At 32.4% G+C, this 22972-nt stretch overlaps 1 protein-coding gene across 5 annotated transcripts in view; it reads left to right on the top strand.

Moving 5' to 3' along the window:
* Positions 1–22972, top strand: part of ADGB (androglobin) — a 240026-nt gene that overhangs the window by 16101 nt on the left and 200953 nt on the right. For all 5 annotated transcript variants that reach the window (XM_031937655.1, XM_031937653.1, XM_031937654.1 and 2 more), the window contains exons 2-3: positions 17475–17637; positions 20007–20099. In XM_031937655.1, coding sequence (XP_031793515.1) covers positions 17475–17637; positions 20007–20099 — 256 coding nt within the window. The remainder of the gene's footprint in view (positions 1–17474; positions 17638–20006; positions 20100–22972) is intronic.

Genomic DNA, 22972 nt, shown 5'->3' with positions numbered 1-22972 from the left:
AAGAGGTAGAATGTTATGGCTAACTTAATTTAAAAGGCCAGCAGCAAAGATAAAGTGGGTCATGGACAGATTTATGGAGGAAATTTAACTTAAGGGGTATGACATAACTTGGCTTTCTGACTGGATACAACAAGGCAGGGCTACCCACAACCTCCAAAGAGGGTGGGAATATAAGGCTTAACTGATCCCCATCAATGCTTCTCCCTGCTTGCCTCAAGGAGTAATTTTTATCAGTATTTCAGGTTCTCTACCAATTCCACCTAGTAACCCAGGACCTCATCAAAGATCTACATGTTATTTCCTTTTTAAACCCAGTTTATATGAGAATAAAATTCTAGCACCACCAGTCCTTGATCTCCTCCTACCCTCCAATGTAAAATCCTTCTATTCACACTTCCTTTTATCTCTCCTTAACTAACTTTATTTATTTATTTATTTTGGATTATCCAATCATACCCAACTCAATTCCACGCCTTCAATCTATTTATGCCCTTTAAAACTATGGTAGTAATGATAGCATCTCCCATATAAGAATTAATTGTTTGATCTTATCAAATCTGTTATAGTTGATTTTTCATGTTTTTCTTGATTCTTGTAGGTTAACTTGTCCATTCACTTCTGGATCTTTCTTCATAAATACCTCAAAGTATTTTATTTAATTAAATATCCTTTCTCTTCTCTCTTCCCTCTCTCCCATACAGGATTATATTCAGTTTTTCAGAGTGGGTTATTCTTGGTTGCAGACCCAGCCTCTTTGCCCTTTGGAATGTCATGTTCTATGCCCTTCAGTGTTATAATGTAAAAGCTGTTAAATCTTATGTTTTTCTGATTGTAGTTCCATAGTATTTAAATTGTTTCTTTCTAGTTGCTTGTAGTATTTTCTCTTTGACCTGGGAGTTTTGAAACTTAGCTAAAACGTTTCTTGTGAGTTTTTGTCTTGGGATCTCTTTCAGTTGACATTGATGAGAGCAAGGGTACCTAAGAAGAGGTTTGGGTAGGAATGGGTGAGGTTTCCTTGTTCTCCAACGTGCGAGGACGCAGGAATTTCGCTAAACTCAAAGGCTATGGTAAAAAGCTTAGACAGATTTTCTTGGTGGGCAAATCATTCTCCAAAGAGAAGTGATCCTCAAAGAGACATTTTCTGAAGAACCATTTTATACATGAGTCTAAGAATTAACATCCAGTCAGACTTCCTCCAAGCACTTATGCAAGAGTATTTGAGTTTGTATATTAAAGGAGACATTTTTTGAAGACTCATTTTATGCATGGGTCTAAGAGAATCCTCTCTCCAGAGGATGCAAGACCATTTGGGTTTGTATAACTTTTTCTTGGTGATTTTACATAACTTTACAGGGCTGTCTCACTTCAAACAGAATTTTACTCTCATCAATATTTGATAGATCTTTTTCAATTTTTCTTTTACTCTCTAGTTCTAAAACTTTAGTGCAGTTTTCTTTAATAATCTCTTGAAGTATAGTGTCTAGACTTTTTGGATTTAATTTGGATGTAGTCTTTTGGATTACATCTTTCAGGTAGTCCAATAATTTTTGTATTTTCCCTCATCAGTTCCCCAGGTAGGTTGTTTTTCTAATGAGATGTTTCACATTCTTTTTCTATTTTTTTTCATTCTTTTGATTTTTTTTTTTTTTTTTTTTATTACTTGGTGTCTTATAGAGTCACTATCTTCCCCTTGCCTAATTCTAACTTTTCAGGACTTGTTTTCTTCCAAAAGTTTTTGGATTTCTTTTTTTCCAGTTAGTTGATGTTCTTTCTTTGTTTTTTTTTTCCCCATAATTTTCTTGTTTTTTTTTTTTTTTTTGCATTACTTATTTTTTTTTCTAATTTTTTCTCAGCTTTTCTTTTTTGATTTTTAAAATTCTTTTTAAACTCTATCAAGAACTCTGTTGGGGCTTGTGATCATTTTACATTTTTCTTTGAAGTAGAAGTTGTTCTGACTTTTATCTTCTGAGTTTGAACACAAATTTCCTTTATCAACATAGAAGCTATCTAAGGTTGGTTTCTTTCTCTTTTGCTTACTAAATTTTTGTTAAGCAGCTTATTTCTTGACTTAATTTTTTGTTAGAGATATGCTCTCGTTCTGAGGTATAGGGAATAATGTCTCAAGCTGTAGAAGGTTTTTTTTTGTTGTTGTTCTTATTTTCTGAGCTGAGGTACTCCTCTCTGTCCTTGAGTCAAGATCACGCCCCCCAGAAATGCAGTCACTGAGGATGCACTTAATCCCTGGGTCCTTTTTTGCTGTAAACTTCAGCTCACTCATCTGCTCCAACCAAAATTAATAACTCTGCTCTCTTGAAAATGGCCATTGCCAGCAGATCACCACCACTCAGTGATCTCACTCAATAGCATGTGTTCTCTTTTCCTTGTCTGCAGCCACAGCTTTGAACCAATCAGTTCAGTCACCAGGTCCTTAATCCAGTGCCTGAGGGCCTTGCAATCTTTCCCGAATCAGCCATTGGACATCCATACATTAATGAGTCAAAAATTTCTGAGGCTGAGGCTGCTTTTGATACAGCTGGCCTCAAGGCTTGTTTTTTTTGTTGATTCATTAGTATTTCCTCTCCCCCTCTTCCCCCAGTTATCTGTATTTCAATCATTACTGTGGCAAGTGTGTTTTTTAATTTTCCAAATTGCCTTTAGGTAGACAACTGTTTTATCTTGATGTTTAATTATTTCTGTCATTCTGAGGTTCACTTTGAGGCATTATTTTAAATTATTTTGGGGGGATTTGAGAGAGATTTTACTGCCTTTTTTTGCTATCTTCTCAGAATATTCTCTATTTGTTAGTCTTTTTAAGAAATTATCTTGTTTTCAGTTTTATCATATTTTAAAATTTTCACTATTTTATTTGTACTTAATTTTGTTAACTTATTTATGTTCTGATTTTAGGAACTGCATGCCTATTTGTATTAATTTTCTTTTCCTGTTTTGCCCAGATGACATATTTTATGTGATATATTTTCCAATGATATATTTTATCCTTTGAGGACCACTTTAGCTTTATCCCAGCAATTTGGATATGCTATCTCATTGTTCTAAATCTCTTTAATATTTTTATTAATTATTTCTATGATTTGTTCTTAATTTATTTAGAATGTTAATTAGTCCTCATTTAGATTAGAAACTTTTCCTTTTATTCCTTGTATTAATTACTCCATTTTTTGAATTATGGTTTTATAAATTCCAGAATCTGATATTTCATCCTGGTACAGAGTTGACCTTGAATTCTTAAAGGATATCCCAGTAGATTGCAAGCTATAACAGATGTCACAGTGGTTTTAGGCATAGTCCCAGCAATAGTATTTTCTTTCCAAGGTCCAACATAGCTAAATATTTAGAGGCTTATCACCAAATGGTTGATCTCTTGTTGATGAATTCTTTGGTCATACACCTCATGAAATGAAGAAAAACAAAGTGTCTTTGTAGAAGATGACATATTGAAAGGATGGGGAACAGAGAATTCTGTTGAATAAATCAGTTAAAAATCAAGATCTGTTAAGCACTTATGAAGTGCTAGGTACTGTGCTAGGCATTGGGGACAGAAATAAAATTGTCTCTGATATCCATAAACTTAACATTTGTTGTGCTTGGGGGAGGATAAGGAGGGAGACAACATGCATGTATCTATGTACAAACACACTAAATATATGCAAAATACATAAAAATTAAGAATTATACAATTTCAGAATACATATAGATTTTTACTTAGTTGTTGATATTCCAAATGTGAAATCCTTGTCCAATGACCAATGTGGGAAATACTACAAGATAAATTAAATTATACTAAACTTGACATTCTTTAGATATACATCCAGAAGAAAAAAAGGGAAATGATAGCTAAATTAAAGGAAAACTCACAGTTTGGAGAAATAAAGGAGTTGGTAGAGTCATTTTTATCAATTATCACAAAGCAATAAATAAAGTATCATTTAATGGGATATATGATCATCCTTTATTGCAGTGCTCATGATAAGTATTTGCAATTGCAGACATTATTGGAAAATTGCAGCTTATAAACCAATATCTATCCATTGCAAAGGGTACAGTGGTAAAGGAATTCTATGAAAACATAAGAACCTGCAAATTTAATCAGTATATACTTTGAAATTTAGTGACTTCAACACACAATAAAAGGAGAAGATGGTGAAAAATTTAATTGGAAATTTTGGACCATAAGTAAAGAATGAGAGTACCTAAAGATTTCTTGATTACATAAATGCCCCATATCTTTGTAATGAATATTTCCTTCAAGAAAAATCAAAATGCACTGTGACGTTATAAGATAAATTCTCAAAATGAAATTGTTTTAATAGTTAAAATAGAACTTATTATTGATATGTGTTTTATCCTTGAGTCATTTATTTATGCACAATGTGACCTGCCAGAAGAAAGATCAGAATTTATACAAATTTAGGAAGTAGAATTGAAAAAACGCATATAATTAAGGCCAATTCAGACCTATTTAAGTAAGTTCTTGATCTTTAAAAAAAATGGAATCAATACATAAGGAAGGACATTGGCACTTAAGATTGCTTCATACAAAATTTTAATTAATTCAAGTCATTTGCCATAATGAAGACACCAAAAGAGCCTGAAAAATGCATTAGGCAGGAAATAGTTTGACTTCTTTGTCAAATGGAACATGGTAACCAAGAATAATGCTAATTTCATGTATAAATTTGTCCATAAAATCTTATGGAAAAGAACAATGGAAGATTGATAATTCATAAATAGTAGCAATAGAGGATAACACCAATTTATTAAAGAAAGCCTCATAAGACATCTAAGCAAATCTTCCTAAGATCTTAAGAATAAAGGTGAAAATAGGACATGAAAGAAATGAAAGATGAAAAAGATCTACAAAAGTTTTTTATGCAAATTTTTTATCACTGAGGATAGTGAAACTATCAGACATAGATTCTAACACCAGAATGTCAAATATGCTTATGATGAAGTTGCATTGTTCTAAAAAAGAATAGAGTTGGAGGAAGAAGCTGTGGAAAATTCTGAGAAGATGACAGAATAAGAGGCAAATGAGAGTTTAGCTTATATCTTAAGGAAAATAAGGATGCAAAAAAATACTAGTGACATAAAGAGGAAAACTGAAGATAATTCTAATTCTTACACAAACTATAATTAAAAGACTCTACCTAGCCTTTTGATCTTGTTTAGTTCTAGAGTTCTAGCTTAGTTTTCCTTTATAATTTCTTTGAAATATTTATGGTTTTCAGGTCGTCCAATAATTCTTTAATTGTCGCCCCTGGATCTATTTTCTAGTGCAATGGATTTTTCAATGAGACATTTTATATTTCTAATGTTTTTTCCATTCTTTTGATTTTGTTTTATTGTCTCTTGATGTCTCATGGAGTCATTAGCTTCCACTAGCCCCATTCTAATTTTTAAATAATGATTTTCTATATTAAACTTTGTGCTTCTTTTACTTGGTCAATTCTACTTCTTAAGTTCATTTCTTCAGTGAATTTTTGTACCTATTTTTCAATTTGGCCAATTTGGACTTTGGTAGGATTCCTTTGTTTAGATAGATATATTGGGATTAATGTTCTTGAAAGTTTCAGAGAAGTTGCTTGTGAATTCATCTGGTCCTGGAAATTTTTTCTTAGAATTAATTGATGGTTCAATTTCTTTTCTGAGATGAAATTATTTATGTATTTCATTTCCTCTTCTACTAATCTGGACAATTTATATTTTTATAAAAATGCATCGATTTCACTTAGGTTGCCCGTTTTATTGACTTTATTTTATCTTATATACTGTTACAATCATAAATAGGAAATGAGTAGACTTGTGAATATAAGCTATTTTCAGGTACTTATATACAGAAACAAATAGGTATTTCTCATATACAGAAACACAGTTTACAGAAAGTTGTAATCATTCATAATTTGTAGTCACTGGGTTTAGGAATGGTTTGTTTCAGCATTGTAAAGACAAAAGACTTTGTCACCTAATAACCTGTCCTTGGCCTCAAAATTGTGAGACAGTTTGTACTGGTCCTTTTTGTCTTTTGGTTATCCTTGCAGAAAAACTGGGATAAAGAAAGATAAAATACAGGCCTAAGATGTGATTGCTCTTTTTTATGTAAATAGAGGTTTATTCTAAAATGACATTACTTGTGCTAAGAAAGGGAAAATAAAGTGACCTCTGCCATTAAAACAGTATACCACTTGCTACTTTTCCGCATCGTCTGCACTTGTAATATACCCAGTCCATGTGACACAGTTAAAAATAATTGAGAAATTAACATTCTTCCATGAGAATCTAGGTCTTCCACAGCTAATGGACTTGGGAATTACTTTCACCACTAAATGAGTTTTGATTTCAGTTAGTACCTGACACAGTGACCCATGTAGAATATAGGAATAAGATAGCCTTGCTATTTCATTGATATGGGGAATTCTTAGATGAAGGAAATTACCAATACAGGGTGGCATCTTCTTTGCAACTTAAGATTCTTACTAAGTTTTTGCTAAAAATTCTTTAATGGAGCCTTAAACATTAAATAATTAGAATATTAATAGTAGTATATTAAATTATTTTAGGTATTCACAACACATTTTTGTTGTTGTTGAAAGAGATTCATAAAAAAAAAAGTTGGCAATTAGAATTGTCTAAGACACTGAAAAATTCAGTGATGTGAGCAGGTGACATAGGCAATATATATCAGAGGCAGGACTTGAATTCAGGTTTTTCTGAATTTGAGGCCAGCTCTATTCACTATACTATACTGTGTCTTTGTAATACATATAGGAAATGCTTACTACATGTTTTTGAATACATGAATGAATGAATACTATTATACAAATATATTGTTCTAGATAGCTCTACAGTTATTGAAATTTTCAGACTATTGAGATGGGGTATGGAATTGCTCTCTTAAAGACACAAATGACAATAAAATGACATGAATAGAAAAGAAATGTGTTATCTTTCAAAATAAAAAGTTGAAGAGTTAATTTTGTGTTCATGCCACAATGAAATCTGGATTAATTATCAGTGTTACAATAATAAGACTCTTTAATAATAATAAGAATAATAAGACCCATAGATACACTATAGTTTTAACTTTGTTTTGAAGAAAATTATTTCAAAGGACAAAAATTCTGGCCTGAGTTTGATTACATTTGTGTATTTGGAATAAAAAAAAGATAAGTAGGAAAACCAAGTTAGTAATGCTGCACTTGATAGAGACCAGTAATTCAAATTTAGAGACTTTCATTCTTATAATGGGTCCACTTGACACCAACTTTAAGAAATGATCCATAGTTTATGAAAAGTTGGGACTTTTTTCATTTTTGAATTGATTTATATACTTCAAATAATTTAGTGGTGAGAGTACTTAACAAAACAATTTTTCCAAGAGGAATTTTGTTATTATGCAAGCTAAGATTCAATTGACTTTTCCTAATGTAGAAGCTATCTAAGGGTGTTTTGCTTTTGTTTTGTTTTTAGCTAGTAGTAACAAATTACTGAATTTTTGTATACTGACATTTTTGTAGAAAGCAGAACATCCATAAGAAACTTTGGACCTTAATGCTACAAGAAAAATTGTGCAATTAAGCTATGCACAGAAAATGTACTGAAGATCTCAACAGTGACTTTATTCAAAAAGTATTATTACTTTAAAAAAAGGAGAAAAAAATTACATGATAATTTATTATATATTTAAAAGGAATAACAAGTTATACATACTAGATTTGCACTTTTATATATGGTCATCTTTATTTTAAATTATACTGTGCAATGGACATGCTTATTTTATTCCTTAAATTAAAAATAAAATAATTTTAAAAGTATTATTACAGGTTATTCGCAGTGCATGTCTTATCCTCCATTTTGAAAATAAAACTGTAGAATGTTAAAATGGAAGGGACCTTGGAGATTAATTTATTTAACATTTTTATTTGTCAGATTAGGAAACTAAGGATTAAAGAGCTAAAGTATTTTGTCCAAGGTCACACAAATAGTTTGAGTTAGAGCTCAGATTAAAACATATCCCCGTCTAAATCCAAGTATTGTTTTTCTTAAAACAAAAGAGGTTGTTCAGAAAGCTTGCTTGTATTTAGATTATTGTGTTGTAATTTTAAAAATATAAAGGGGACAAAATGAGAAAATATTAATTCTATTGGGGATTAGCTACACAATGTATCAGTGGATAAAGTGCCAGACCTGGACTAAGGAAGGCATTTTCCTGAGTTCAAATTTGACCTCAGATACTTAATAGAGGTGTGATGTTGGGCAAGTCATTTAACACTGTTTTCCTTAATTTTGTCATCTATAAAATGAACTGGAGAAGAAAATGTATCTTTGCTAAAGTAACTCCAAATAGGGTCATGAAAAGTTGGCTGTGATTGAAACAGCTGAACAACAATTAGTCATATTGGTTTGGGCTTGTCTCTTTTTATGTTGGCATTATCCACAGAATGATTTTATGAAAACAATATATGCATCCAGATATATTCCTCTGTGGTTTCTTGGAACAATGTTTGAAATCTCCATGCAAATGACATATTTGAATTATGTGAATCAAAAATACAAATGTTGATGAGGGAGTATATTATGCATGAATTATAAAGCAATAACACTTTATTCCAGTTAAGTTTATAAGCTTAAGTTGAGTCACCCAGTGGTCATAGGATCCTAGACTTTGAGCTTAAAAGGATCTTAGAGGCCAAAAGTCCAAATCCTTCATTTTACACGCAAAGAATCTGAGCCATGAAGAGTTTAAGCAATTTGTCTAGGAATCTGGGAGAACAGTTACAGATAGGTAAATTTTGAGAGGATCATGAAGGCCTACAACAAGAGTTTCCTAAACTGAAGCATTGGAGCCCCAGTATGACACACAACATGATATAATTTCACTGCTGCTTATAATTTTCCACCAAAAAATTCAATATGGAGTGATGTTATTGTCAAAAAATGTTCATTCACAGTAATTTTGGATAGGATTAATTTTTATATAAATAATGTGAAAGAATTATTATTCCCACAGAATCACTGAATTTCACATTTAAAAGGGGACTCAGCTATCTAATATAATCTACCTGCATTCAAATCCTATAGCTTTCCCAATCAGTGGCCATGCATACTTTTTCCCAATGCAATTGCTTTTTCCCAATGCAATTGCTTATTCTGATTTGTTGTCTAGTTATATCTGACTCTACATGAGCCAATAGACAAAGTTCATGGTTTTCTTGGAAAAGATATACTATTGCGCCCCCCCCCCCGTTTTATACACAAGCAAATGAGACAAATTGGAGTTAACTGGCTTGCTCAGGGTCACACAGCTAGTAAGTGTTTAAGGCTAGATTTAAACTTAGATCTTCCTGACTCCTGGTTTGTTACTCTAGCCAATGACCACCTCACTGCCCCACTCCACTGAGAGGGGAGATCTAATTATAAAAAAAATTGTCATTGAATCAAACCTATTTTTTCTCTTTGTTGTATTTGTCCATTGCTGTTAGTTCAGCCCTTTGGGGCCATCAGAACAAATCTAGTACCAAGAATCTAAAATTTGCTATCCAAAACATAATATTCCAGATTTGGTTTGACCAGGGCAGAGTATAACAGGACTTATTTCCCTAAAATTGGACGTATGCCTTTCTTAATGTAAGTTAGTCAAATGAAGATTTTTGGTGTCCATGCTGTTGATTTACAATAGTCTTGGAGTCTTTACCCCCTTTCCTCTGTTCTTTGTTACGCAAATTTGCTGTCTAGCCCTGCCTTCTTCATTTCATTCTGAAAATATAAATTTATTATTTTTTTCTTTCTGTCCAAGTGGCCTATAGTATATTCCAGTTGACAGCATTACTTATGCTACTACTAATACTTATCTTTACCCAAATTCTCTTCATCACTCTTTCGTTTTTTTCTATTTCTTTACATGAGAATAACTTCTTAATATATAATGCTACCCAATACTTTCGTTCTATCATTTTACTTAGATTTTCTTTTAATTTTTTTCATTTCTTTTAGGCAAACAAGAGATATCTTCTCTTCTTACCATCCACGCTTAGAACATAAGAAAAACAAAATCTATTACAAGAATGCATAGTTAAAACAAATTTTTACATTGGCCGTATACCAAAAAAAAAGTTTCATTTGGCATATTGAATCCTTCCATTATCAAGAAGTATTAGCATGTTTCTTCATTAATCTTCTGGAATTCCAGTTGGTTATTATACTGGTAAGAGTTGAGTGCAATAGTATTCCATCACATTGATGTACCATTACTTATTTATCCATTTCCCAATTTATGGGAACGCCTTTAGAATTTCATTCTTTGCCATCTCAAAAAAATGCTATAAATATTTTTTGTATAGATACTTAGATTTTGTTTTGGTTAGGATGATCCCTCTCTTACTCTACCTTTCTCCTAATTTCTCAATCTCTATTTTGTTCCTTTCTGTCCTATTTTTCTGTTAAATGAAATATTTTCTGTGCCCAACTCTTTGGGTATGTATTCTTCCTTCTTTTGACTAGTTCAGATGAGAGTGAAGTTCAAGTTGATCAACTGTTCCCCTTCCACACCATCCTCTTTTACAAATGTCTTTTTGTATATTCTCATTAAATGAGATAATTTCTCCTAATCCCCACCCCTACCAGTGCTTTCCTCTTCCTTTTTCTTCTCATTCATAAGTTCAAGGCATAACAGGACCTACTTCTAAGCCTGTCTAAGTGGATTGTTCTGTGAATCCTAATATTGGTAGAATTCAGAGGAGGCTTGTGTATCATTTCCCCATATTCAAATGGACATATTTGAATAACACGGTTTTATTCATTTAATCTTTTATAATTGTTCAGTCATTTTTTATTTTTGTACAATGCTCTTTACTCTTGTGTTTTAATTTCACAGTTTCTCCACAGCTTATCAGCAATGCTTGTAAGACCTTTATTTCATGAAAGGTCTATTTTTTCCACTGTAGCATCACACTTAGTTTGATTGGATAATTTATTCTTGATTATAAATGCATGTGTTTTGCCCCTTGAATGTCATATTCCAAGTTCTCTGTTCCTATATGGTGGTAGTTGATAAATTGTGGGTGATCCAGACTATTATTCTGTGGTATCTGGCATTTCTTTTTTTGGCTACTTGCAGGATTTTTTCTTTGACTTAGAAGTTCTGTATTTGGACTATTTAATTTCTTAGAGTTTTTATTTTAGACTTTCATGAAGTGATTGGTGCATCCTTTTTATTTTTATTTTAATCTCTGGTTTTGAAATATCTGGGCAGTTTTAAGATTTCTTGAAATAGGATGTCTATGGCAGCTAGGTGGTACAGTGCATAGAGCTTTATCTTTTAATAGTTGGCAGATCTTGTTAAGGCATCTAAGCCATCAATGCCCATGGATTCTGCTACTATTTTAATTGACTCTGAGGGCAACATGGTATTGGTCATCTTTAGTTTCTTTTCTGCCATATAGGAATTTGATATCCCTTGCAACCCTCTCTCCAGGGGGAGTGCCCTCATTCTTCCCTGGCTCCCAACTGAAGCTCATATGGTAGGAGTACCCATCTCAAGCCTGCTGGTTCTAAAGTTCATGCCTTTCCAGTAAGCCACTCAGGACCTCCCTTTGTAGAATACTATCACCATAGATGGACAGGATCACTTTTCATTCTATTCTATATCTATAACCTGGAACTGGGAAGTAGGAAACAAAGGTCCAGTTAATACTTGTCCCTGTCCTAATATCCCTTTGTGGGTTTTGGGTGGCCACTTTGGGTCTGGTACATCCTCTTACCTCAGTATATAGCCTTTGAGAATTAGTGTACTCTTTATCTTTGTCCCTTTTCCAGTGCCCACAGTGCAAATCCTGGGGGACTTGCAAGTAAGTCTAGGGGGTTGGATTGGACAGATGATTCTATGACTTTTTCTGAATTTCCCTAACATGATTTTATTTGGTACATGTAGGTTTGTAGTAAGGAGTTTATAGATGGAAAATTATTCTATTAAAAAAAAAGAAAATTATTCTATTACTTCCTACCACTCCACCATCTTAACTCCCATCTATTTCCTTTTTAATAAAGGATATTTTTCCAGAGCTATATTCCAATGATTTCCATCAAGTCTCAGTGATATCTGTAAGGAAAAACTTGTTTCCTTGCTGCTGTTTCCACAGGTAATTCTAGGTATCTTAAGTTTTGAAGCTTCTAAAATGGTGTGATGCAAGAAAGGTGTGGTAACTGCTGGAGACTTGATTTCTTTTGGTCTGTGCTTTGCTCTTTACTCAGGAAAGACCCTTACTCCTTTTGCAACTGCATTAGTTCTTTCTACTTTGGAGCTGCAATCTGAAAATATGTCAGGGCAATGGAGTTGCTAAATAGTGCTTTACCTAGGATCCCCTGTGATCTCTTTCAGACCAATTATTTAATTTCCTTACCTTCTCTGGAATGAGAGTTTCTGAAGCTGCTTCTGCGGTTGTCACTGCCACCTTCAAGATTCACTGATGGTGATGCTATAGGATTTACTCTCTTTACCCTAGTATTCTAGACCTCCTAAATTGTGTGAGATTGGAAAAAATGGTTCAACCCAAACTTTCATTGTCTCTACTGCTGCAGAATTCAATTTGAAGTATTTCTTTAAAGTGGTTTTTAGGAAAATATTGGAAGAGTTTAACATTTAGGAGAATGTTGTCAGTATTCTACCATCTTGGCTCCTGAGTTTGTCTTCCTTTTAATGTTTCTTTCACAAATATTATTGCTATGATTGTACCTGTTGTTTTTCTTAATTTGTTCTAGTATGCATAAGTTCAAAAATCTTTCCAAAATTTTTCTGAATAACTCAGATTTATTATTTCTTACTGCATAATAATCCATTATATTTGTCTACTATGAATTGCTCAACTGTTTTCCAGTCAGTGAATAGCCATTTTGCTTTTGCTACTTTAAACCTACCACAAAATCATATTTGGTTATATTCCTGTATTAGGGGATATGCTTTTTTTTTCCTTGACTTTTTTTGGAGGATGTACCCAGTAATGGGATCTTTAGACTAAGGTGTATTACAAGTTTAATGATTTTTATTGTATAATTCTCAATCTCATTTCAGAATGGTTGGACTAATTCACAACTCTGCAATATTATATGTATAATTTTTCATTATACTGCTAATATTACCATCTTTGCCATTTTTCTAGAGGTGAGGTAAAACGTTAAAATTGTTTAATTTGTATTTATTTTTATTGTTAGTGACTTGGAGAAGTTTTTTGATGTGACTTGATAGTTTTCAATTCTTTTTAAAAACTGTTCTGTGAATGTATATCTGGGAATGGTTCTTAGTCATGTATGTGTATATGCACACTCACATATTGGGTTTAGACTTGTTTCAGTAATATGTGATTCAAAGACTTTCATACTTTAAAATTTCTCTATTTTTAGCTGGATTGATTTTGTTCATGCAAGATCTTTCACTTTTTTTGTGATCAAAATCATCTGTCTTTTCTTTTGTGATTTCCTATAAACTTGAATCATTAAAAATCTTTCTTCCCTTTTCAGCCAGCCCATCATTGTAAAATAGTTCTACAATTCGTTTAAATTTTTTATCCATTGGGAGATTATTATTATAGTTATTCATTTCTCATTCATTCAACAGTATTTGCTAAGCATTACTATTTTCCAGGAATCATGCTAGGCACTGAGTATTCTCTCATCCTTCTTTTGTACATTTGTGTATAGATATTTGAGGTTGCAATTTTTGTTGCTGATTCCTTTTTAAGACTTTAGAGTCCTAAAGATTTCTGAGCATTTCTCCCAGAATTTGTCTTACTACCTTGTAACTATTTTCTCTTATACCTTGTTTAGTGGCTGTATTTTGGGAGGTTGTTTTTTTTAAAACCTCTTTCTTCCTTTTCGGCTGAAAACTTGAAAAAAAAAAGAGACTTGTAAGATCCCAGGCATATATATTCGTATCAGCCTTATTTATCTGTGGAAACTGCATTCCTGGCCAGGGTCCTGCCATTCCATTAATTAAACTGTGTTGCAAAAATCCAAATCCCATTCTCAGAGACTATTTTCTCTATCATAGGTCCATGAAAGGACAATCTTTTTTTTCTTTACTTTTTATTAGCAACAATAGTAAAAATACCACTTTTGCACCTAAAATTTACATAATTTATCTGTAAAGATCCTTACTAAATTCTTCTTAGATTTTGCTTGTATGAATTATCAGAAGTGGATAATAGTTATTCAGGTGAAGTCAGTGGAAAGTTCTCTGTCATGTGTTAGCTTGAACCAACCATAATTACTTATATTTTTTCCTTTTGACCCTTCATGGATGATAGTTCCTATGACTCTATAATGTTATCCTTTGGAGGGTAAGGTGCAGCTTCTTCTGTAGATGATGTGGCTCCACTTTGCCTAACTTCAAGTTTTCAATGAGCCACCTTCTTCCTCTTTTCTTTGGGATTTTCTTCTAAAATTCTATTTCTTAAAAGGGATATGGATTTCCTAATACTTTTTCAAATATATTTTTTCTCATTTTGTTTTCATATAGAAAGCTTTGTATATATTTTTAAAAATTAGACACACTTAATTTTAACTTAGAAAGTAGAAAGGCATTCCATATGTTCTTTTACCTTCTAAGAGAGACAACAACCTACATTTTGATCATTTGTAGCAGTCCTTTGTCCAAGACACAATAATATAGTACTTTGTGCTAGTTACTGTTCTGTGTTATAATTATTTTTCTCATTTTATTCTCACAACAGAACTAGCAGGTAGGTACTCTTATTTAACCCCATTTTTCACATGAGGACTTGCCCAGGGTCACACAACTAGTAAATGAGGCTAGATTTGAACTTAGATCTTCACAGGTCCAGGCTGAACTGGCTGACAGAAATACAAACATCGTATACTATCTGTGGGCCACTGCAAAAGTATTTTTATTTGACATACTTGATGGAACAAAGACTCCCAGTCTCTCTTGCCAGACTTGCTTTAATGAATAGCTCTGACTAAATGCTTGTGGGTATCTTTAGTGAAGTTGTCAACTCATTAACATCTTACCTTGGCCATATTGTCTTTTTCTTGCTTATCTTTTTTAAATCAACTTTTCTTCTTTAGTCCCTGTCCTCTTCTTATTTATCCTTGGGTCCTTGATTCCCCCTATTTCTCCTTTTCAGATTTTTCTGCTCTAGTTTTTTACTTTATAGCTATTCAGCTCATCTTTTTTTCTTTTTTTTAATAGCCTTTTATTTACAGGTTATATATATGGGTAACTTTACAGCATTGACAATTGTCAAACCTTTTGTTCCGATTTTTCTCCTCCTTCCCCCTCCCCCCTCCCCAAGATAGCAGGATGACCAGTAGATGTTAAATATATTAAAATATAAATTAGATACACAATAAATATACATGACCAAACCGTTATTTTTCAGCTCATCTTTTAAAACAATTTTATTAAAGCTTTTTATTTACAAAACATACGCATGGGTAATTTTTCAACATTGATCCTTGCAAAGCCTTCTATTCCAAATTATCCCCTCCTTTCCCTCACCCTCTCCCCTAGATGGCAGGTAGTCCAATAAATGTTAAATATGTTAAAATATGTGTTAATTCCAATATATGTATACATATCTATACAGTTATTTTGCTGCACAAGAAAAATCAGTTCAAGAAGGAAGAAAAAGAAAAACTGAGAAAGAAAACAAAATGCAAGCAAACAACAGAAAGAGTGAGAATTCTGTGTTGTAGTCCACACTCAGTTCCCATGGTCCTCTCTTTGGGTGTAAATGGCTCTCTTCATCACTGAACAACTGGAACTGGTTTGAATTATCTCATTGTTGAAGAGAGCCATGTCCAATAGAATTAATCATCGTATAGTCTTATTGCTATGTGTAATGATCTCTTGGTTCTGCTCATTTCACTTAGCATCAGTTCATGTAAGTCCAGCCCTCTCTGAAATCATTCTGTTGGTCATTTCTTACAGAACAATAATATTCTATAACATTCATATACATACCATAACTTATTCAGCCATTCTCCAATTGATGGGCATCCATTCAGTTTCTAGCCACTACAAAAAGGGCTGCCAAAAATATTTTTGCACATGTGGATCCTTTTCCTGTTTTTATGATTTCTTTGGCATATAAGCCCAGTTGTAACACTGCTGAATCAAAAGGTATCCACAGTTTGATAACTTTTTGAGCATAGTTCTAAATTGTTCTCCAAAATGGTTGAATCTGTTCACAACTCCACCAACAATATATCAGTGTCCCAGTTTTCCTGCATCCTCTCCAACATTTGTCATTATCTTTTCCTGTAGTCTTAGCCAATCTGAGAGGCGTGTAGTGGTATCTCAGAGCTGTCTTAATGTGCATTTCTCTGATCAATAGTGATTTGGAGTATCTTTCCATATGACTCCAAATAGTTTCAATTTCTTCATCTGAAAATTGTCTGTTCATATCCTTTCAGCTCAAGTCTTAACAACTCCTTTAGTGCTTCCAAATTTCCCTTCTCCAGAATTTGTTCTCTTCTGTTTTTTTTATTTTTTATTTTTTTAGTTTAAAAACTCTTCAAGTTGCCTTTATTTTTCCTCCTACTCCTTTTGCTCAAGGTAGCTAAGTGATACAGTGAAGAGATATTTGGATCTTAAATAAGGAAATCTTGAGTTTAGATTTGGCATCAGACATTTACTAAGTGAATCTGATAGTCATTTAAGCTGTCTGCTTCAGTTTCTTAAACTATAAAATAAGGATAGTAATAATAATAATACCTACTTTGCTCATCTATATTGTGAAGTTCAAATGAGATAGTATTTGTAAAGATGTAATGTAGAAAATGTTTTATATTTAGGAAATGTAAAATATTTGCTATATAAATACTTTTCCCCCTTCTTGTCTTTTTCCTCCTTTCACACAATATTCTGGAAATAGAATGGCTGAAAATATACTTTCTAATAACAATTTTTGGTAGACATCAAAATTCCTTTTTATAGTGTCATCTTTGGAAATGGAAAACTTTATTTATAGAGACCAAATGATCAACAAGGTCATATCATGACTTAAAAATATTATGTCATAGAAGCTTTTCATTACTGTTAATGTCCAAATTAATTTCAAACACATCCTTGAAAATAAAAAAAAAATAGCTAGGAATTTGAGGTTCCAACAGAAAACAAAGAAAAGTTGCTTTTGTTTAATTAGAATAGCTTTTTTTTACTCTTCTTAAAATGTAAAAAGTTCTTCAGTAGTATTTGAACCTCAAAAGAGAAAAAAATAGGTAGTTAACAGTCAATTAATGCACATTTAGCTACATCTGCACATCTCTAGACTTTGTTGCTTTCCTAAGAATTTTCTTGAGTTTCTACATCCCTGAGACTTATTTGAGCCATAGTTATTTTTCTCATGTATGTATTTAAGCATAGAGATATTAAATAATATAATCCCTTTATTTTCTGTGAATTTGAAATGTTTTTATTTAACTTATCTTTCTTTTTTTAGTCAGTCATCTTTTGGGAGTAGCACACAGTCTGGTTTAACTGAAATAAGAAAAGGAAAATTCCCAATTTGGCCAGAATGGAATGAAGCAGATATAAATGCAGAAAAGTGGGATGTAGGAAAAGGAGGAAAGGAAAAAGACAAATCTGGAAAAAGTCCCACTTTAGTAAGTAGAATATGAACTTTCTGGATTTTCATTTTCATGTTCATTAAAAAAATTTGTTTATTGCATATTTATGTACCTAGTGATTTATGATAATTTGGAGCAGCGTATCACCAAATCACTTTCAGAGTGATTAATATTTTGAATTTAGCTGCTCTTGAAAATTATGCAAGAAGTTTCATTTACTCCTACAGAAGTAAGAAGAAGACTTTGAAATATTCCCATGGAATCATTTCAAAATTACCAAACTTTTGGAGAAGTTATTTTTCCTTGACATTAACACTATATTTTAGCCTGCCTGCTATTCTCAGTGCTTAGTACAGTGCTTAGTATGTACTAAATGCCTAATAAATGTTTGTTAAATGACTGTCCCATATTCATAAAATCATAGTTCCTTTAACTATTTTCTTGCTTTCAAAAATATCTGTGACTTTCCTGTTCAGGGTATTAGATTGAATTCACCATTCAAATAATATATTATCACGCAGCAATTTACTTTATAGTAAAACTCTTAGAGGAATAGTTCTTAATTTTTTTTGTTTCATGAACTTCTTTGGCCATTTGGTAAAACCTATGGACCACTTCTCATAAAATTTTAAATGCATAAAATTACAGATATAGGATAACAAAGGAATTAAGAAACAATTATCAAAAAAAATTTTTTTTTTAAATTAAGGTCACAGAATCCCCTCAGGTTAAGAAATTCTGTTTTAGACCCTCATAAAATTTTCAGTCACAAGTACTGGCTAGTAGGTAGCATAGGAAAGAGAGCATGAGGCCCAGGATCAGGAAGATCTGAGTTCAGATCTGGTCTCTGACTCAAACTAGCAATGTGGCCCCAAGGAAGTCACTTACTCTCACTGCCTCAGTCCTCATCTGTAATATGAGGATAAAGTAAAACCTATCCCTTAGGGTTATTGTGAGAATCAAGTGAAATAATAGTCTTAGCATAATGCCTGACACAGTAAACATGATATTATTTATTGTAATTGTATTTTGAAATTGTAGTCAATAACAATGTTCTTTTTGTGAAATATTACAATTCCAAGGATGAAATATATGGAATACTTTGTACACAAGAAGTACTCAATAGTTCCCAACTGTTAGTTATTTCATATTTTTGATAAAATCCTCAATATTAATGTATGAGAGAATATTCTGGAGACATTTTGGTTAATATATATTATATTGTATCATATTATATTATACAAATATAAACACACAATACACACACACACACACACACACACACATATATATATATATATATATATATAATATTATATCCCATATTATGTACATTTCCTACTAGGATTTTTTTTTCTGATCATCATATATCTATGTGAAAAATTTTGCAAAAATATAAAATGTGAATTACATTTAGATATAAATTTAATGAGAGAGTTCTGGGTTTGGAGTCAAGAAGACATCTTTCTGAGTTCAAATTTAGTTTTTGACACTAACTAAATGACCTTGGGCAAGTCTCTTAATCCTTTTTGCCTCAGTTTTTCCATCTTCAAGGTGAACTGGAGAAGAAAATGGTAAACCACTTTAGTATCTTTGCCAAGAAACTCTAAATTGGGTCATGAAGATTTGGATGTAACTGAAAAATGACTGAACAAAGACAAAGAATAAGTAATTGGGAGGTTTGAACCTACATCCTCTGATTTCCTTTTATGGAAAAGAATGGAGAATGACAGGAAATATAAAATTTATAAAAATCAGTAATTTAAATATTTGTACTCTATTTTTTGTTATTTATATATTGTTGATAATAAATGTTGGAAGATTATGCGATGATCAATTATAATGGATGTGGCTCTTTATAATAATGAGTGATTCAGGCCCATTCTAATAGGCTTGTGATAGAGAGAGAGAGCCACTTGCATTCAGAAAGAGGTCTATCAGGACTGAAGGTGGATCACAATATAGTATTTTCACTTTTTTTGGTGTTCTTTACTTGCTTTTTTTTGTTTCTCATTTTTGGTTCTTTTTTGATCTGATTTTTCTTATGCAGCATGATAAATGTGGAAATATGTATGGGAAAATTGCACATGTTTAACATATATTGGATTATTTTCTGTCTAGTGAGGGGGAGGGGGCTTTGTACGGTTGAATGTTGAAATCTATCTTTGCATATATTTTGAAAATAGCTATTATTTTTAAAAATATAATAAATGTTGGATTATTGTATGCACACAGTTAAAGAACTCAATTTGCTTGCTAATTGTTTATTTTTAATTTTTGAAACATCTCTTGGCAAGTCTCTACAGATTTATTTGGTTTTTCAAGAAAATTTCTATTTTTCGTTCTTGTTAATGACTTTTGATTTCCTAATGTGTACCTTTATCTTTTTTACCTGTAATAAATAGCATTTATTTGATGACCCTGAAGGGAAGATTGAAATGCCACCATCACTAAAAGTTTCTTCATGGAAACGTCCACAGGAAGTTTTGATTAATAAGGTACAAAATTTTGTTTTCATAATCAATAAAGTGCATTGATCAACAACTTTGATCCAGTATTAGAAATAAATTTGATACATAAATATAAACAATAATATATTGAAATATAAACAATAATAGCTAGCACATATATATATATATATATACACACACATATATAAAATGTGTGTACTATGCATGTTCTTTAAGGTTTGCAAAGTGCATTACAAATATTGACTCATTTGATCCTCATAACAACTATGAGAGGCATTAGATGCTAAATAATAGATGCTATTATTATCCCCATTTTATAGATCTAAAAACTGAGGCAATAAGTCATTAATTAACTTGTTCAGGATCACACAAGTAGTGTCTGAACATAGATTTGAACTCATCTTTTCTAACTCCAGACCCAATGTTCTCTACACTGTGATATTAGTTGCCTCTAAATGCAAAAACTCTTATTTTATAGTGATAAGAAAATACTAATTTTTCTCCGATATTCATGAAGAATAAACAATCCACATCTTTATTATTGCTTGATGTTTGAAAATAAGTATAAGGTGGCACATAGCCTTAATTTTGCTTTATTGCTGTTATATTTTCCTTTCCCTCAACTGCCAAGAAACAGTTTCAATTTTATCTACATTCTTGAGAAAGTTTTTAATGTCAATATGGTAGACTGAGCTTCTGCCTGAAATGTCAGACTGTTTGATTGGCAGATTTTTTTATTGCCACTTCTCAGGAGGATTTTTATTGTAATTCCAAAGTCACTTTACTTGTTTTATTATTTTCTTCAGTGCTTATTAGAAATAGCTCCTTTGTCTATTTCAGTTCCACAAGTTCCAGTTTGAATGAACCAATTCACTATGTGGAGTAATGGAATACTAGTTTATTTGGTTGCAGTAGAATAGCATATTTTCCCCTGGTTAATAATTTCGCATTATCATCCCTGTTATATCCTTGGAAAATCAGAAATCTAAAGAAGTCATGAGGGACAGCTAGATGGTGAAATAGAGTTCTAAGACTGAAGTCAGGAAGATTCAACTTTGTGAATTCAAATTTCACCTCCGGCCTTAACTAGCTTTGTAACCTGGGCAGTTCACTTAGCCATGTTTTGCCTCTGTAGAATAAACTGTAGATGAAAATGGCAAACCATTCCAATAGCTTTGCCAAGAAAATCTCAGATAGGGTCACTGCGAGTTGAACATGGTTGAAAAAATGACTTAATAGAGAAATTATATGACTAATCAAGTATTGGAGATTTCCTCCAAATTGTAGTCTTTTCTAGCATCTATTAAATATTATTTCTAATATAATGAAAAATTTGAATAGGGAAAAGTTGCAGTTTATTTCTTATGTAACCCATGTATCAATTGGGCTTTAATTTCCCAAGATAATATAAAATCTCAGGTGGTTTCTCATAAATTCTGTTTGGCTCATGTCCTCTCCCAAGGTTCCTGTTGGTGTTTCTTTTCCAAAACACAGCCAGGTGATAAAAGTTCAGATCTTTTATTGTTTTCTCAATATAGCCCGGTTAGCTCAGAGGCCTATCTCTCTGCTTGGTTCCAAGAGATCTTGCAGGTTTGTCCTTGGCTTCTGCCTCTGCTTTCTTCAGCCTCCAGCCAGCACCAAGTTGGAGAATGCAATGAATCTCTTGCCTCAAAGATAGGACTTGTGGGCTTCCTCCCAGAGTGCTCCTCTCCGACCCCAGTCAATGTTCCCAAGAAAACTCTCTCCAGCTCTAAGAGCTTCCTATATATATATATGATCTCCCAAAGGTTAACTCTTCCTTCTGGAGAGAGAGGGATTCTGGGTTCTCTCCCAGAGTGCTCTCTGGCCCTAAGGGCGGTGTGAATTCCGATATCTCATACTAAGCCATACTAAGCCCTGAAATCTCCTAAACGTGTGAACTCCATTGAATATTCAGATACTTATGAGCTCTTTAAAGGTGTGAACACAAACATTATTTCTATCAGTTGTACTTAGTACCTTGTTTCAAGTTCTGGCCCAAAATATCTCCTCCTAAGATCAAATCAATCATATTGAACCATGCTAAATTAGATAATTATTGTCTCTATCAACTCTAATGGCTTAACACTTTGTTTGTAAAGATTCCAACAGGTTCCCCTGGGAAATATCATAATATGACTTATAATCTTCCCTTAAAAGGATTCTCACTTTTGCATTAAGCATTCAGACTAATTATATAAATATATAAGCTTCAGACCAAATTTTATTTAATCTGTTAAAAAAAAATAAAAATGGAGCCTTTTGACAGCAAAATTCACCTTTCCTTAATTAATTGATCAATAACTATATATGATGTATCTACTATGTACCATTAACCACTATTTCTTTCTGAATATTCTTTTCTAAGTTTTCATGACAACTGCTCTCTGGTCCTTGACATGAGGTACAAAAGAAGTTAATAGCTCTAATAGTGGGTTTGTCCCAAAGCTCTGTCCAAGGCTGCCTTCTCATCTTTATACATATCTGTTCTCTTCATGACCTCATCAGCTGCCCAAAATTCAGTTATCATTTCTGTGCAAGTGATTCACGAATCTATATAATTAGCCCTTATTTTTCTTCTGAGCTCCAGTCCTGTTCTGTGAATTGACTTTCAAATTGCCTGACATATATGAATCTTAAACTCAACATGTGCAAAACAAAATTTATTATCTTTCCCTAAAACCCAGTTCTAGTTACTTAGGTGCTACTCGAACATTGACATGCTTTTAGTCTATTTTCCAGATGTGACTCTATTGATCTACTGTTTACAATTAAGTAGAAGTTAGTTTATGTTACCAATATGTCATAATTAATTTTATGAATTCCTTTTGGGAGCTTTGGGTGGCCTATATCTGTATGTTCATAGGTATAGACCACTGCTA

Source organism: Sarcophilus harrisii, chromosome 4, assembly GCF_902635505.1.
Source record: "Sarcophilus harrisii chromosome 4, mSarHar1.11, whole genome shotgun sequence".
Lineage (NCBI taxonomy): Eukaryota > Metazoa > Chordata > Mammalia > Dasyuromorphia > Dasyuridae > Sarcophilus > Sarcophilus harrisii.
Note: the sequence above shows the minus strand (reverse complement) of the source record. Positions and strands in the feature narration are given on the sequence as shown.